This window comes from Chroicocephalus ridibundus, chromosome 1 (assembly GCF_963924245.1).
Source record: "Chroicocephalus ridibundus chromosome 1, bChrRid1.1, whole genome shotgun sequence".
Classification (NCBI taxonomy): Eukaryota; Metazoa; Chordata; class Aves; order Charadriiformes; family Laridae; genus Chroicocephalus; species Chroicocephalus ridibundus.
The window spans coordinates 210,603,375-210,619,056 of record NC_086284.1 but is presented as its reverse complement, the minus strand read 5'-3'; the positions used below and the strand labels follow the sequence as shown (position 1 = coordinate 210,619,056).

The following is a 15,682-nucleotide window of genomic DNA, read 5'->3' as shown; positions in this document are numbered from 1 at the left end:
AACCATTTGGGAATGTGTTTAGGTTTTGGTTGAGTGATTTTTTTTTACCCTTTTCATTAAGACCTTAAGATTATAAAAACAGTGTATTCAGACAAGAGGTTCTCCAGATCCAGTAGCCCAGAAGAGTGTCTGCTAATGGGTATCCGTGTTCTCTGATGTATCCTTCCACAGGCTGTGATGCAGAAATTTTCAAGCTGTAGCTTTGTGTTTCTTGTGATACAGGTTGCATTCAAAGCCCTGGTAGATCATATATATAAAATTATAGATATTTACCATGGTACACTATAGTCTAGATATTATTTATCTTAGGCCTTGTGTCGGTATAACTTGAAGGCTATTAAATGCATGCCAGAAAGAAAGGAAGTGAATTTAGTAGCTTGAGTTACTGGGGTTTGGGGTGGAGAGCTTAAGCTGCTTACAGAATTTTGATGCTTTCAGATGTCTAAAAAGATTTATCTTAATAGACAATCGGTAATAGACACAGTTCCACAGAGATCTGTTCTGCGTTGTTCAACATGCTCATAAATAACCTGAAAAAGAGGTTGAGCAGCAGGATGAGAAAATTTTTCACACGATACTAAGTTATTCAGCGTAGTGAGACAAAGGAAGACTGTGAAGAATTACAAAAGGATCTTATGCAACTGGGTGGCTAAGCAATCAAATGACAAATTAAATTATTCTTGATGAATGATGTAGTGATAAACCATGGGGAAAACCATGAGGAAAACATGCGTATCTTCACATATAAAACAATGGGCTGTGGACTGAGCATTACCAATGAAGAGTGAGGTTCTGGGGTTATGGCACATAAAGTTCCATGAAAATTTCAGATTGCTGCTTAAGAACTGTCAAACCCATATTAAATGTTAGGAATTAACAGAAAAAGAACAGAGAATTCAACGAAGAGCATTGCTATAGCACAACTCACCCACATCTTGAACACTGTGGGTATTTCCAATACAGGAATTAAGCAGCACCAAATGAAGTTATTAAGATCGATGTTGAAAACACAAAATCAGAAGTAGGTTTTAGTTCACTAGGCTGTGTGCATGCGTAGTAAATTCCAAAAGAACACTGTGAATGCTGAAAATTTGCATGGGTTCAAGAAGAGCATTGACAGGTAAGTGGATGAAAAATTTGTTGAGAACTATTAAGCACATAGAAAGCAATCAAGCTCAGGGAATCAGCTACACTGAAAAGAGTTGGAGGAAGGGAGATTATTCTGGGAGAGTATTATTTGTACTTACCATATTCTTTCTTTGTCACAGATAATTACTTCTGGACAATGCTGGAGTCTGTATATTGATCTAAGTAAACCTTGGTCTAAGCCAGTGTGGTCATTCTCCTGTGCTGTGTGTGTATATACACACATACTCACATACAGAGTACACGAGAATATACATATGCCTATACTTATATAAATACACACCGAGTACATGAAAATATATATATTCACAGAGACGCAAAATTTTGCAGTATGTGCTCATATAATAAACACATCTAAACACATACATGCAAATATATATAAAAATATATTGAAATATGTTGCTTACAAACACTGCCATCCTTAATAAGGGCATGGGTTTCACAGGACAGCTAGTGCAAACTGGCAAAACAAAGTACACTTCATTATTTCCATGACTATATAGCAATAAACATACACTGAAAAGATGTTAATGCATGACACTAAAATAGCTTATAATTTCACATAAGAACAGGACTCTCTGAGTAGTTAAATATAGTTTGCAGTTAATTATCCCAGCAGGATGTAAAATGGTTATAAAACAGATTGGTAAATCTGTTGGATATGCTTTTTTTTCCAAATATAGTGAAAGATACCAGCTGAAGTATCTCTGTAAAATACAGTGATGAGCCAGATTCACCACTGGTATGAATTTGCACTTATGATTTCTATAACCTCCTCTCACAAATCTTCTTTCCGCCATTTTTTACATAACCGATCGGGATGTCTGCATTTTACGTATTTTCATTTGTTGATGTATCCTCTCTATCACCAAATAATGTTGTCACTCTAATTGTCAAGAAATCAAGGTTTTCTATGAAAAAAAAAAGTTAAAAAAAATGTCAAGACACAGTATTTCAACAACTTGAACAGAAATTTACAAATGCATTTCTCTTCTGAAAAGATGTTTGGGTTTAGGGTATCACAGTGTGGAAGTAGACAATATCAATCAAAATTATATTTTTTTATTTACTCAATTTTTTTGAAAGTAACACGTTAATACTTCTCTAGATGTAAAATACTTATTTTTTATATATTCTTCATTATTGTTAAAATTACAAATATTACATTTGTCTCAATTATTCTCTCCTTTTATGCATGACACATATAGAAAGATTATTGACCAAAAGTCAAAACATCCAATTAAATAAGAAAAATCTCAGTCATAAATGCATGGAATTAGGAAGCCATGCTGTAATATTGTACAACCATTTGTAAAGAGGTTTCACGAAAGTTTAATTGCTTAAATAGTAAACTTAAGGTATGTTCATTAAATATCTGTAGCAAATACCTCTATGTGTTAAAGGTAAGAGGAATGTAAATACCTGTCACGTGTTCATGGGTGATGTTGTACCTAACATAGATATATTTGCCATTTTATGCAAAGATCAATTCAGGGGAAGCAAAATCACAATTCAGGAAGCCAAGTGATTCAATTTGTGGAGTAGTAACATGCACAACGGCATTGTCTTCTCAGATCCTAGATTTATTAGTGCTCACCTGATACCAGAGAGCGACAATCCAGAAGATGACAAAATCTATTTCTTCTTCCGTGAAAATGCAATTGATGGAGAGCACACCGGAAAAGCCACTCATGCCCGAATAGGGCAGATCTGCAAGGTAAAATGATGGCTTCTTTGTGTAAGGTTGAATACACTTGCTGGACAGTTGCGAGTTATTTTAGAAAATGCGTTTTCTTGCCTGTAAACTATTCCATATGAACACTGGCATTGTATTGAAGCAGAGATCATCCCATGTGAAAAATAAGTACGGGATAACATACCCAAAGGTATATTATTCAGTTCTCTGTTTGGGGAAGCTTCACAAACTACGATGTTTTGTTTAAAAAGTCATGGGCAACTTCTGAGGCTTAGAACGTGTCTGCAAAAGAAAGATTCTTTTACAGGAAATGTGATACTTCCAGGTAGGCCACAAACATTTGAAGAATTTACTTTTTAAAGGAATGTTATTACCTTTCCATTCCCACTTTAGTGAAAATCTTTAAAACAGAGGCAAAGGAAGATTTAATGAAACAGTTGTTTAAGCTTAGCTGTAGAAATGGGCAACAATTCAGAAGACTCTTAATGACTGCAGATTGAATCATTCATCCACACTGATAAACGTCCACGTATTTTTCTGATAGGCTTTTAAAAATGTTTCTACAAATGAAACTATATTAATAAATGTTGTAGCTTTGGCAACTGTGATGTTTATAGTAAAATATCATGTTAATCCATAAACACAATTTCAGTATGGAGTCCTTGGTGCACTTTATTCATAAATTTTGCAGCTATACAACTGTTCCCACTGTTCTGGCATTTTTATCTACTTTGTTCACTTGTAACTTGCATTTCTACTTTGTTGCGACCTGGTTAATAATAATAAACCCTTTAAGCTTTACCAGGACATGGCAGCCTGGGAGCTCTGGTGCAAAATATTCTGCCTGTCTCTCTCTCTCCAGTGTTATACGTGTATTGCAATATATAAAGAGGGTTGGGTTTTCTTGGTTTTGTTTTTTAAATGATGTGCTACTATGAAATACGTAGCAATACAATGTAAAATAAGAGGAAATCAGAATTAGTGTCTTTGACAACATAATAATGCTTTTGTGTGTAGAAGGTGGATTCTTTTCTCTGTTTTCTGTAAGTAGCATTTGCTGTAATTTCTCTGTAGTCTGTTGATGCTTCAAACGTAGACTGTTACAAGATAGTAATACAAAATACTTTTGTTATTAGAATGACTTTGGTGGACACAGGAGCCTTGTTAACAAATGGACAACTTTCCTCAAAGCGCGTCTGATTTGTTCTGTGCCAGGACCCAATGGCATTGACACACACTTTGATGAACTACGTAAGTGGCAGAAATGGCTTTCAATACAGAAACGTTTTCAGGTATTATCCAAATGAATTTAACTTAGTTTTCTTTTCCATCTCTTGTTATTGTTGCAGAGGATGTGTTCCTAATGAACTCAAAAGACCCTAAAAATCCAATAGTCTATGGAGTGTTTACAACTTCCAGGTACAGAATGTATCATTTTACTTGCGTGGAAGCTTGGGTGGCTGCTTGTTTTAAAGAGGTCTCTTTGTTAAAAATGTTTTTAAGAAACACAAAATTTTCTTAACCTTTGAACTGAGAAGTCAGTGGCAGTAAGAAGTAATGAATTAGGTTTCTTTTCTTATGAGCAATGTACATCATCACTCTGGAGCAAGTAATCACAAAGACTATCAGTTTCTCAGGCTGTTCTTGTGGTTGAATTGGCTTTTCATAGTGGGGATCAGAATTTGTTGCCCTTTCCACACAGACCTGGAAAAATAACAGAAGCATAAATATGCTTCTTTGGGGGCAGGGTGAAACAGAAAATCTGTGGTGTGAAAAACTGGCTTGTCAAGAAGATATTCATAAAAAGTATTGCTGAAACCTGGAAAGTTTAACAATCTTTCAAAAGTTCTGTTATTGAATCATGTATAACTGTGACTTCAACGTTTTGGTTTCATTGTGCTTTCACCGAGACCGAAATTATACGCGTAGCTTCGGCCTGAGGAAGGTTGGCAGTACTGGTTGCATTGCCACATTTATTTGTGAAGGGCAAAGGCTTTAGTTTCTAAACAGAATGAATGTTTGTAGTGATAACCAGGCATAGAAGAGAGAGATTTACAAGTACTTACGGTCTTCTGTAAGAAATCTTAAGGTAAGAAATGACACTGAATTTTGTGTGTGTGCTACCCAACTGAGAGTAGAGACTGCTAAAAAAACCCCAGAAAAATGCAAAGTGTAGGAAAGAATTGAATAGTGCTCTAGGGACAGCCCCGTTGAAGTTTACTCAAATTGGGGCTTTGGCCTTCTGGGGACAATATGTTTTAAATAGTGGAACAGCAGCCATCTGCTTAGGAAAATGTCTGAGAGATCGTATCAGTTATGCTGAACTTTCACAAGAGGTGAGTTAGGATTGCTCTGAGAGCATGTCAGAGTTTTGATAATCAGCACATGCAATAAATTAGAAAGCAACAAGCTGCTATTCCCATAGCTCTTCCACTCAATTAAACTGACTGATAACTTAAAGAACCTGATTTGATTTCTTCTCCCCTCATTTTCAGTAATATCTTCAAGGGGTCAGCAGTGTGCATGTACAGCATGACAGACGTGAGGAGGGTATTTCTTGGTCCCTATGCCCACCGAGATGGCCCAAACTACCAGTGGGTTCCCTACCAAGGGCGAGTGCCATATCCACGGCCAGGAACTGTAAGTACCCTAAGAAATATAGTAATCTAAAATGGGAAAACTATGGAAAATATTTTCACACATTACATGGTCCTTGAAGTGAGATCCAGGAAAGACTTTGAAAAAGATGATGAAATGGATAGGGTGGCAGAAAGGAAAGCTAACAATTCCTCCAGGTCCAAAAATATACTGATTTTCTTGTAAAGAATGAAGCTGCAATTGCAACTTCATTTGGATTTTAATTTTGGCATTCACATTAACAACTTCAGCAGAAGTTTGAGCAATGCCTGGAGAGCTTTGCTGAAAGTCAAATGTTTAATAAATTACTCTGCATTATCCTTTTCCTTGGAATTTGTCTTTGTTCCAAATATTGGCTGAATCATTCTTAGTGAGAATGAACAGAAAACAGAGCATCTGCCTGGCTGTTAAGAAACGTTCAATTGTTCTTGACATCGAACCTAGTACTGTAAGATACTCCTGCAATGGATTGTAGAGTGACTATAATAATTTCTAACTCCCATTGGCATTTTTTAAAATCTATGCTTTTACCTGTTTCTCCGTTTCTAGTTTATGAATAACTAAAATATCAGCGTACACAAGACAACCATATTTACAACTCCCAACTGATGTCATCACATATAAATATTTAACTGCCTGTAAAGTTACCACTAGGCTAAGAAGATGGGACATTTATGAAAAAATCGTTCCTTGTATACATTGGGATAGATCCTTAGCTAATATAAATCAGCTTGGCCCATTTAAATTCTGAAATACCATTGCTGAACATAAAATACATATGTACTTATGTATACATATAAACATTTAAATATAAACAATATATCTGTCTAGAATATTCTTTTAAAAGTCTCCTTAAATATAAGGCACAAAACAAACCAGGAATAGCTTTGATCCTTTCTTTTAAATCATCAAGTTTTCTGGTTTTGTCTGGTATGTTTTGAAATTGTTCATTCAAACCTGGTCTTTCAAATGATCTCCATCAGTCAGACAGTATATCTGCTCAGCCTAATGAAAATGACTTCCTAAGTAAAAGAAAACAGTGGCTCCCTGACAGCTGGATTCCTCAGCACTCCTGACTCCCTCACTCTGACTACTGAAGGGATTCCTAATTTTTTCCAGAGTTAAAACCCAAGCTCTGCAGCATAGGAGAGGTTTCTTTTCTCATTTGATGCTGAACTTGTTTGGGTTTTTTTTCTTAATTACTATAGTTAATACTGATATGGCCAGAGGGTTTTTTTGAAGTTGTATTGTTTTGCATCCCTGTGGAAAATGTGAAAGATTAGATATTCTTGGTATTCCTTGTATAGCTAATGTCATCTTCTTTTCCATCTGACAGACTTAATAAGTTAGTGTTCATTGTTCTGTTTATTTATATTCCTCTTTGATTCCAGTATTGATTAACTTTTCTAAACAAAACCCCAAAAAAACTATTATGTAAAACTACAGACAAAGAAGAACGTTACATGTTTCTAACACAGAAATAGACTGAGATAAAGAACTGACTGCTGCACAGGGGCTCTGTTACATTAATTCCCGAGCAGAGATCAGACGCAGCTCTATTGAGATTCTGAATACACAACTCAAATATTTGCCCTAGAGACTGGCAACACGTTAGCTCTGCTTGCCTCGGAACCTCTGAGTTATTCCAAGACTTGTCTGAGGGTCTTGAACCGAGGTTCATATGGGAGAAGAATAACTTGATCAAATTCCCGAGAACAAGCAGAAAAGCAGGGACCTGAATCCAGCCCCTAAGTGACCTAAGCCACCAGATCTGTTGCCAAAGTAGGAAAATACAGTTAAGTTATATATACCTTTTTTTTTTTCTTTCTGGATACCCTCTCAGAATGAGTTTTACCCTTACAATTTCACTATAACATACTCACACTAAGATTCACAAAGAAAATGCAAAGGTGCTCTGATTTCATTGTAAACATTTTTCTTGCCTAAGGGCGAGAGTGATCCCAATTTATACCATTCTACATAGCCCTGCAGTCGCATCATGTAGTGCAAGAAGCCATGCCACTGTAATGATATTAATTAAAGAGTGGATGAGGCCATCAGTTTCTCTGAGCCTACTGCCAGTGACTCTAATCCTGGTGTTAGAATGAATGGTGAAAGAAAAAGAATTTCTTTTTTCTCTCACAGTTGCTAAAATTATTGTATTGTATTACTAGGATAAAACTGAATTTTAAACTGAGAGTAATTTCTGGCTGAAAAGAAGCTTCTTTTTTTTTTTCTAAAGTGATAACATTAGATATTTTTTTTCAATGGCTTTGAAGACCAGTTGAGTATAAAGAAGAAAGGTTTTTGAAGTTCCTTTAGATGTCAGAGTTGTGGCTTCCTTTTCCAAGAAACAGGGAAAGGGAAGGGAGAAACAAAGTCTGAGCTTCTTATAGTGATTCAGTTCCAGATCTCACTGCAGTTAAGCAGAGCTGAATTATCTGAGGAATTTAACAGGTGAGGTGCCAGTAAACTTCTCGAGCATCTGGTGACTTGCCCAGTACGAGTAAGGGAAAAGGAAAGTTAATGGTTCTTTTGAAAAGTCAGAAAACTTTGTAAACAATTCTACATCAGCTTCACATTTAACAAAGAAGTTGCCAGGATTTTTTCTTTAAGACCTGCGGAATTTTTTTTATTTTTTTTTTTTAATGTTTTAACTGTATTTGGGAGAGGAGGGAGGATTTTTGCATATGCCTCATCTTGAATGAGATACCTCATCCTGAATTCATATCTGACTTCCTGTGAATTCAGCTACAGGCCTCAAGATTTCTCTGCTTCACGATACCAAAAATCTATCTTCAGTTATGACCAAAGCACTTTTGTTCCCACCAAAATGAAGCTATTGATTTATTCTGTTGGATTCCCTAATGGGCCAGTTAGGCCAGTTATAACCCAGTTACCTCCTTCTGACTGATCAAAACCCCTGACATAGCCTATTGGGGACCAGCAATTGGATGTTAAATGCAAGAATTCTTTGACTCTACTTGAATCCAAGATCAAGGTCATTTGCCCAAACTTTTTCGGGACATTGTATTCATGCCTATCTTGTGCCACCTGAAAAAACTTTCTTTTTCCTTGATATCAGTGGGACCGATCAGGAATATAAACATGAATTCTGATGAAGCACCTTGCCAGTTAGCTTGACTCAGAGCCACTAATATCAATAGCAGTCCTGTCATTAGCACCAAGGATAATGTCTTTTTTGTGTATCCTGGTTTTGTGACCACAACATAAATAAACATGACAGGATTTTCCTTCTCAGGACAACTCAGACTTCATGTGGGTTGAGATTCCTCTGCAAGCAATTGGGACTACGGATGGGTTAAATCTCACCTCTTGATGGTGCCCATTTCACTCCATTGACAAGGAAGGGAGTTATAATCTGAAAGAGCTTTATTTCATTTCAGTTAGTTTCCTAAAGTGGGATGGGATGACTGTGAGCCACAGCCTAGTCCAGGTAATGGACTTCAGACTTCAGATGTAAAAACACAAAGTTATTGTCATTTATTTATTCTCATGAAAGCAGGGGATCCAAGCAGTAATCTAGGTTTCATAATTGGGAGTTTCATTTAAACACACAGAATTCTGGTTTTATGATTTTTCTGCATAAAATATATCTTGGTCAACATTGCTGCAAGTAAAATCCTTTGTCAGAAAATCAGCCAGAAAGTAAATATTCAAGCAATTGAAACACAGCTGAAATTCATTTACTTAAAATTGAGATGAATATTCATTTACTGCTTTTTTAGTGTTTGCCCAGCTGCAATTAACAGTACTTAGTTCGTGTAATGATTTTTATACTTAAAGTACTTTACATATATTGTCTAATTAATCATTATTTAATTAATCTGAGTAATTAGTATTGAACTGTAGTTACAATATTAATCAAGATGTAAAGCAAACTTAAAATTGAAGTATAGAATTTTAAAAACAGTCTTTGAGACAGACAATGGTTTGGCCAACTGATTTTATCCTTGTAATATTTCTGTACCAGAGAGCAAGAACTTATAATAATAAAAAAGCTGAAAAATGTTGACACAATAAAGTAGATAACTAACTTGCTTTCTGCTTAGTCTGCTCCACATGAATCAATCAAATGTCCTCCCTCCTTCCCTTCCTCCCTTCCATACCATATAATGGAACAGAATGTGGGAATTTGCTTACTAACAAATATGCCAAAAAGGGACAATTTACACTTTATAAGTCCATGCTGGAAGCGTCCCTTTGCTGAGTATAACAACTACTCCTTTTGACAATATTGATTTTTTAATTTCATTTCTGATGAATTATTAATAATTTGGATCAAGGTGATAGCAAAGACAATTGATTTCTTCTGCTGAGCATCCTGCAAGGTCTGGATTCTTGGTTAATAAGATGTTGTCCTCTAGGTTTTTAATTTAATTGGAAAATATTCTAGACATGGATATAAAGGGCAAATTATCTAGGGCATTTTAAAACCAGATGTTTATATTTCAGATTCAAATGCTGCAAACATAATTGTCAACTGGGTTTCAGGGTTTTGCATGTCTTAAATAGGTATCTCTGAACAGATTAGGAGTGGGGAACACCAAGTTCTTTGCCGAGTATCTTTGGGCTGGTGATTTAATGCCATTGTGGTTCATTTTCTTCACCCATTCAACATTACTAGCACACTTCTAATGACTACTTCAAAGTAACCTCTAATTGTTCATAAAATACTTATCAATTCTGCAGAAGAGACGAGGGCAAATAGTGGTGATTAGCCACAGTCCTCACATCTCCCCGTCGGGACGTGAGGTAGGTGAAAGTGGAGGAATATTTCTGTGGATACCGAAGCCACAGTCTTACCTCTCCTTCCCTTCTCAGCCTCTATGTTTTGCTCATGTTGGGTGAATGTGAGCACATAATTCTCTGCTTTTCACAAATTAGGGTCAAAACTGGCCCACCCATGGCTATATAAGGGGGCAAAGGGACTCTTTACTGTGTTAACTTCATGGGGATGAGCTTAATCCGAAGGGGACACCAACCTTTATGTTACTGCACAGCACACAACAGTGAGGACTTAGTTCTTCATCGAGAGTCGTCTCCTTTAACAGCATGAGCAGCAACACTCACATGAGGCTTTCTTTAGAATCAATGGAGAGAGAAGAGATACATTTAGGACATGACTCACTTGATTTGATTTAGTGTAACAGGATCCATGTTATCTGGACTACATGGATTCCACAGCCTTGTTGAGACAAGCAGGAGTTTGAAAAGTCAGTAGAACAGGGAATTGTCCCAGCAATTTGTTGCTGAAATGAAAAGGATTTCTTTCTTCAGAGAGGAATTGATTTCCAGTCAACTTCTGAACACAATACTTTGAAACTAAGATGGTGGCATAATTAATTAATTTTCTGTTGTATACATAAACAAATACTGAAATTGCCTGTCACATATTGAATGATTTTAGATAATTCAGGATTTCTTCCTTCTGCCAATTAAAGATTAACACTAATCAGTAAATGACCGAAAATCCTTTTAAACTGCATAGTAGTAAGAAAAACGATGAAGGAGTACCACTTACATTCTGTTAACTATATTGATTTAAATCCAAAATGAAAAAAAAATAGAGAGTTTTAGTGACAGAAGTTAACTTTTGCTGTCTGTCATGCAACACTTAGATCCCCTGTCATATTTAATTATAAACTGTAGTAGTTGCGATGATTGTAATGAAATGGATTTCTAATATGTTACTAGTGATAAACGATAAAATGTAAAGCATTTTATTTTTTATTTCCAGTGTCCTAGTAAAACATTTGGAGGCTTTGATTCCACCAAGGACCTTCCTGATGAAGTTATAACATTTGCAAGAAGTCATCCAGCCATGTACAACCCGGTATTCCCCATCAACAACCGTCCAATCATGATCAAAACGGACGTGGATTACCAGTTCACACAGATAGTAGTAGATCGAGTAGATGCAGAAGACGGCCAATACGATGTGATGTTCATTGGCACAGGTGAGAAGCCCTGAATCTTCTCCGTCTGCTCCTCCAGGAGTTATGGAGACATAGATCAGATAAAATTTCATACTCTGAAAGGCAGAACACTGATTTATGATCCAGTGTATACCTGTGAAAATTTGGGGCAAGACTCAAAACTGTGCGCGTGGGGAGGCCTTTGTTACCTACACTCAGTGTTGCAGGTTCAGGCCGTGGCCTGCATAGCTTAATGCTTTAGGACCTTTGCCAACTGGATTAAGATCAAACCACTCTCTTTTCAACTCCTGTTATTAGGGAATTTTATTAGAAATATCTTGCCTTACTAATTATAATTTAGTATTAAAATACGGGTTTTGACGTACCCATTTTGAAGTGCAGCATAAGAAATAGTAACGTGAATGAGACAAGTACCCAGGTACGGGAAATGTCTTGTGTGCCTTTCAAGTATTTCAAGTATTACCTTAATATGCCCAGCTCCTTAGCCAGAAGAGTGCATCATTTTACTTAAGATGAAGATATCTAGCACATGCAAAGTGTTTTAAGAAGAGTTGTATTCAAATAGAAATGTGATATCTTTTCCAAAGCATTTGTGGAATCATTCAGCTTGGGAATTTCATAAAAATGGAAATATGCACTCAGGAAAGATTTTTTTTTTTTTTCCCCCGGAAAGGTAATAATGAGAAATAACAGTGGCCAGAAATTAGCTGATATGCATTTGCCTAAATTCAGTGGCTTCAGAACTATGCTGATTAGTAGTTGATGGATCTGCTTCTTCACCTTTGAAGATTTTCCATTAGTTGGCTGGTGTTTCAGTTATGTTGAATAAAAGTATTTTAAACTGCTATTGAACATAATTGCTAGTAATTAGACATTGGCATCAGGAAGCCAAAACAAATCAAACCAAAACCCTACTGTTGCTTTTCAGCTTTGGACCAAAAAATATCTGTCTGGCTGTCTGTTTTACAACAGTCCAATTTTTGCCTTGTTTTAAGTACAGTTCTGGTGCTCTAGACCTGGTGTCAGATTTCCAAAGCAATAAATCTCAAGATCACTTTCATGCTGATGCCTGAAATATATTATGAGTAAACTGAGAGCTGATGAAGCTTTGTGTACCAAACACAGTGCATGCGTAGCAATTCAGAACATTTACTGCAGGAAATGCAGCTCTGCAGAAAGTGTTCCAGCTCTTTAAAGCTGTGAAGTGAGTTATTAGATACCAGTGCTACAATATGTTCTTGCATAAAACATCGAAAAGTAGTTTCATATGACTTTACACAACACAAATATTTTCCATCACACGTTAGAAACTTCAATGCCATCTGCAATTGGCAGTGTTTTGTGCCTTTCAACAAGTCTTCTCTGACCTGATTCAGCCCAGAAAAAAAATTAATGGCAATACTCCCCTTGGCTGCGATGTGAGGGAACAAGCCCTTCAGCATCCAGAGTTTGATGCTGAACAAACATGAGGAGCTGATTTATGTCTACATCTTGAGCACAAGAGGTGGCATTTATCTCACCAAAGTCTGGCATTCAGTCTAAGAAAGATGCTTTGGCTTCTGCAAGGGAGAGAGATAAGTGCTTCCAGAGAAACTCTTTCCTCAAGGGTAAGATGAATAGTTGTGCAGAAGTTCCTATCTCTTTTCAGACAGTACACGAAGACTTGCTTAAACCCGAGCTATAGCTTTTAGACAGTTATCATTACATATAGTGGTTCTTACCTAAATTAGTCAGGCAAGGTCTCCCTCTGAAAGAGCCTCAGTGGTATCTAGCTCTTACCTTTGAGTTGGGAATTTACACGCTCACTGAATTCCCTAAACCACTAGTATTCAGGTGTGTGGTAAACGCTCTGGATCCCATCTGATATTGCTGATATTTGCACCCAAGAATTGTAAGAAAAGTATTGAAAGGTTATTGCTTGCATTTGCCAAAAGATTTCAGCACCAAAACCACAGCTTCGTAAGTGCAGTGTTATTATTTCTTGAGATATTACTTTTTTCTATAGAAATTGTTCTTTTTCCAGCAGGAGGTTATACCCTCATGGGACAAGAACAGGCACTGCAACACCTGTGCTTGGAGCTGGGGCACAAAAGGTGCTCCTCTGAGCTCACTGTCCTTATTGCGGTTTTCAGAAGGAGGAAAGGGCATCTGCCACGCAGGGGGAAAGGCAAAGAGGCAGAACTGAGGCCCTGCTGCCTTCTGCCAGAAAGAGCCGGATGCTCCAAGCCAAAGGAACCAGAAACAGATACACAATCAGTGCCTATTACATCTTCCCCCAGCAAAGAACAAGACGGGGAGCAGATTAGGGACTCTAGTCACAGTCCAGTTTTCCGCTTGATGGTCTGGACTATGACAAAGCCAGAATTAAGCTCTCTGGGGTGTGACTGGGTTTTTCTGTGCAGGTCTGTCCCATCAGATTAGATACATTTCTCTCTATTTTCCCACTGCCATTGCAGCAATCTACATTATTCCCACACGCTGCTGCACTTCAATATGTTGAAGAAATACTTTTTTCTTTTCCTTTTCATGAAATAACTGATGATAATTGAACACAACGTAATTAACGTCTATCCAGTGTGGTCACATTTTCCTTTCCTGTGGGTGAAATCTTTAGCCGAGCAGTTTCTTTCCCACTGTGATTGTACCAGTGTGTTTCACAATGGAAATAAAATCATATCGGCATGCTTGAAATTATATCAGAAAAAAACAGGATTTAAGATATACACTTAATGCATATCCTGAGTCTCTGATATTTGGGATCATTTGGCACAGTCAAGGTACATCTGTCAGTAAAGCAAATTAATAACAGTAATCTTATCTTACTGAGCAGAGCCTATTGATCCTAAAGGAGAAGCCTGATTCCATTTGTGTGAAATTGTTTGAAATACTACTCTGTAAAACCTGATCTAGAACTCAGATAAAGCCCCACTTTGGTACCCGTGGCCTGACCAGAGTCGCCGAAGTGATTAACACGGTGTATCTTTGACCTCAGAGGCTTTCGTGAGCATCAAGCCACTGTAATTGTTGCAGGATCCACTTAAAAGTCAGACCTTTTTTTGAAACAACGTTATCTGGGGAACTCGTGTCTGCTCAGTGCCCCACGCAGGCTCCACAATTTCCCTTGTGCTGTTTTATCAAAAATCCCCCTTTATTTCTGGAATATGGCTTTTGATGGATTGTGACTGAGGACAGCCATAGGTCAACACAGAATACAATCATGACACATTGCTAGACTGTTATATTTATTAGATCTGAGTTCTCTTTTTTTTTTTACCCATACAATGTATTTTCCTCAAAACTACAGTCATCAAATTATCAGGATAATTAAGGAAATGAACTCATCGATTACATCACACATATAACTTACGTTAAATTATCTGTTGTTCTGAATTATTCCGTTGCAGAAATGTGGATTTTTTTTCTTCTTGTTTTAAAGTTTATATTACATTTTTTCTGTATTGTTCTCAATATTTCTTCAATTAAATATATTTAATTAGTAGCAGTAACCATAATGAAAACCACTTCCCAAACAACTTATCTAGTATATTTTATTAGTTTAGCTTGTACATGTAGCTGCCTAAAAAAAAAGTTGTGCTTCGCTTTGTTGTTGTTGTTTTAAGAAAGAAATGTTTTTCTTTTTAAAAAAGTATCTATGAACTTGTGACTAAGGAAAGAAAACAGTGATGTAGATATTGTGTGGAAAACAATCGCATCTGTCTAAACTTCAAAAAATATGTATTTAGAAACCAACATCTGCTTAAAGGGAAACAGATGGAAAAATGAAAATTTCAGCTCTACAGGATGTTCTAGGATTTCTAGAATATTTTAATCCAAATTCCTGTAAAAAAGTTGAAATGCCAGAATTTTCTCATGAAATCCATAGCTTTTAAGATAGTCAACTTATAAAAAGGTGTAATCTATTTGTTTCAATTTAGTCTGTATTTCCAATATAGAAATGGTGAGTTGTCATCTTTTTAATCAGAAGTTTCAACTAACACACACGAGTGTATATATATACAAAATATGTTTTGATTTTGTGTAATTGTTGTTTAATTCTTGTTTGGAGAATCTTGACCTTTAGACTTCTGTTACTTTGAGAATTTTAGCCATTTTAAAATGCCTTGTATTTTCCTAAACTATTACTCATATAGAACATGCAACATGAAAGGTCCTCAGGAACATAGTTGTTATTCCTAGGATACATTTCCATGGCACTACACTTAGCTGGTTAAAAAGAAAAGCT

The 15,682-nt window shown here is 36.5% G+C and overlaps 1 protein-coding gene across 1 annotated transcript in view; it reads left to right on the top strand.

The window, feature by feature from the left end:
- Positions 1-15,682, top strand: part of SEMA3A (semaphorin 3A) — a 171,214-nt gene that overhangs the window by 129,849 nt on the left and 25,683 nt on the right. Inside the window, exons 7-11 of the mRNA XM_063323554.1 lie at positions 2,721-2,863; positions 3,979-4,093; positions 4,192-4,261; positions 5,338-5,482; positions 11,241-11,460. Coding sequence (XP_063179624.1) covers positions 2,721-2,863; positions 3,979-4,093; positions 4,192-4,261; positions 5,338-5,482; positions 11,241-11,460 — 693 coding nt within the window. The remainder of the gene's footprint in view (positions 1-2,720; positions 2,864-3,978; positions 4,094-4,191; positions 4,262-5,337; positions 5,483-11,240; positions 11,461-15,682) is intronic.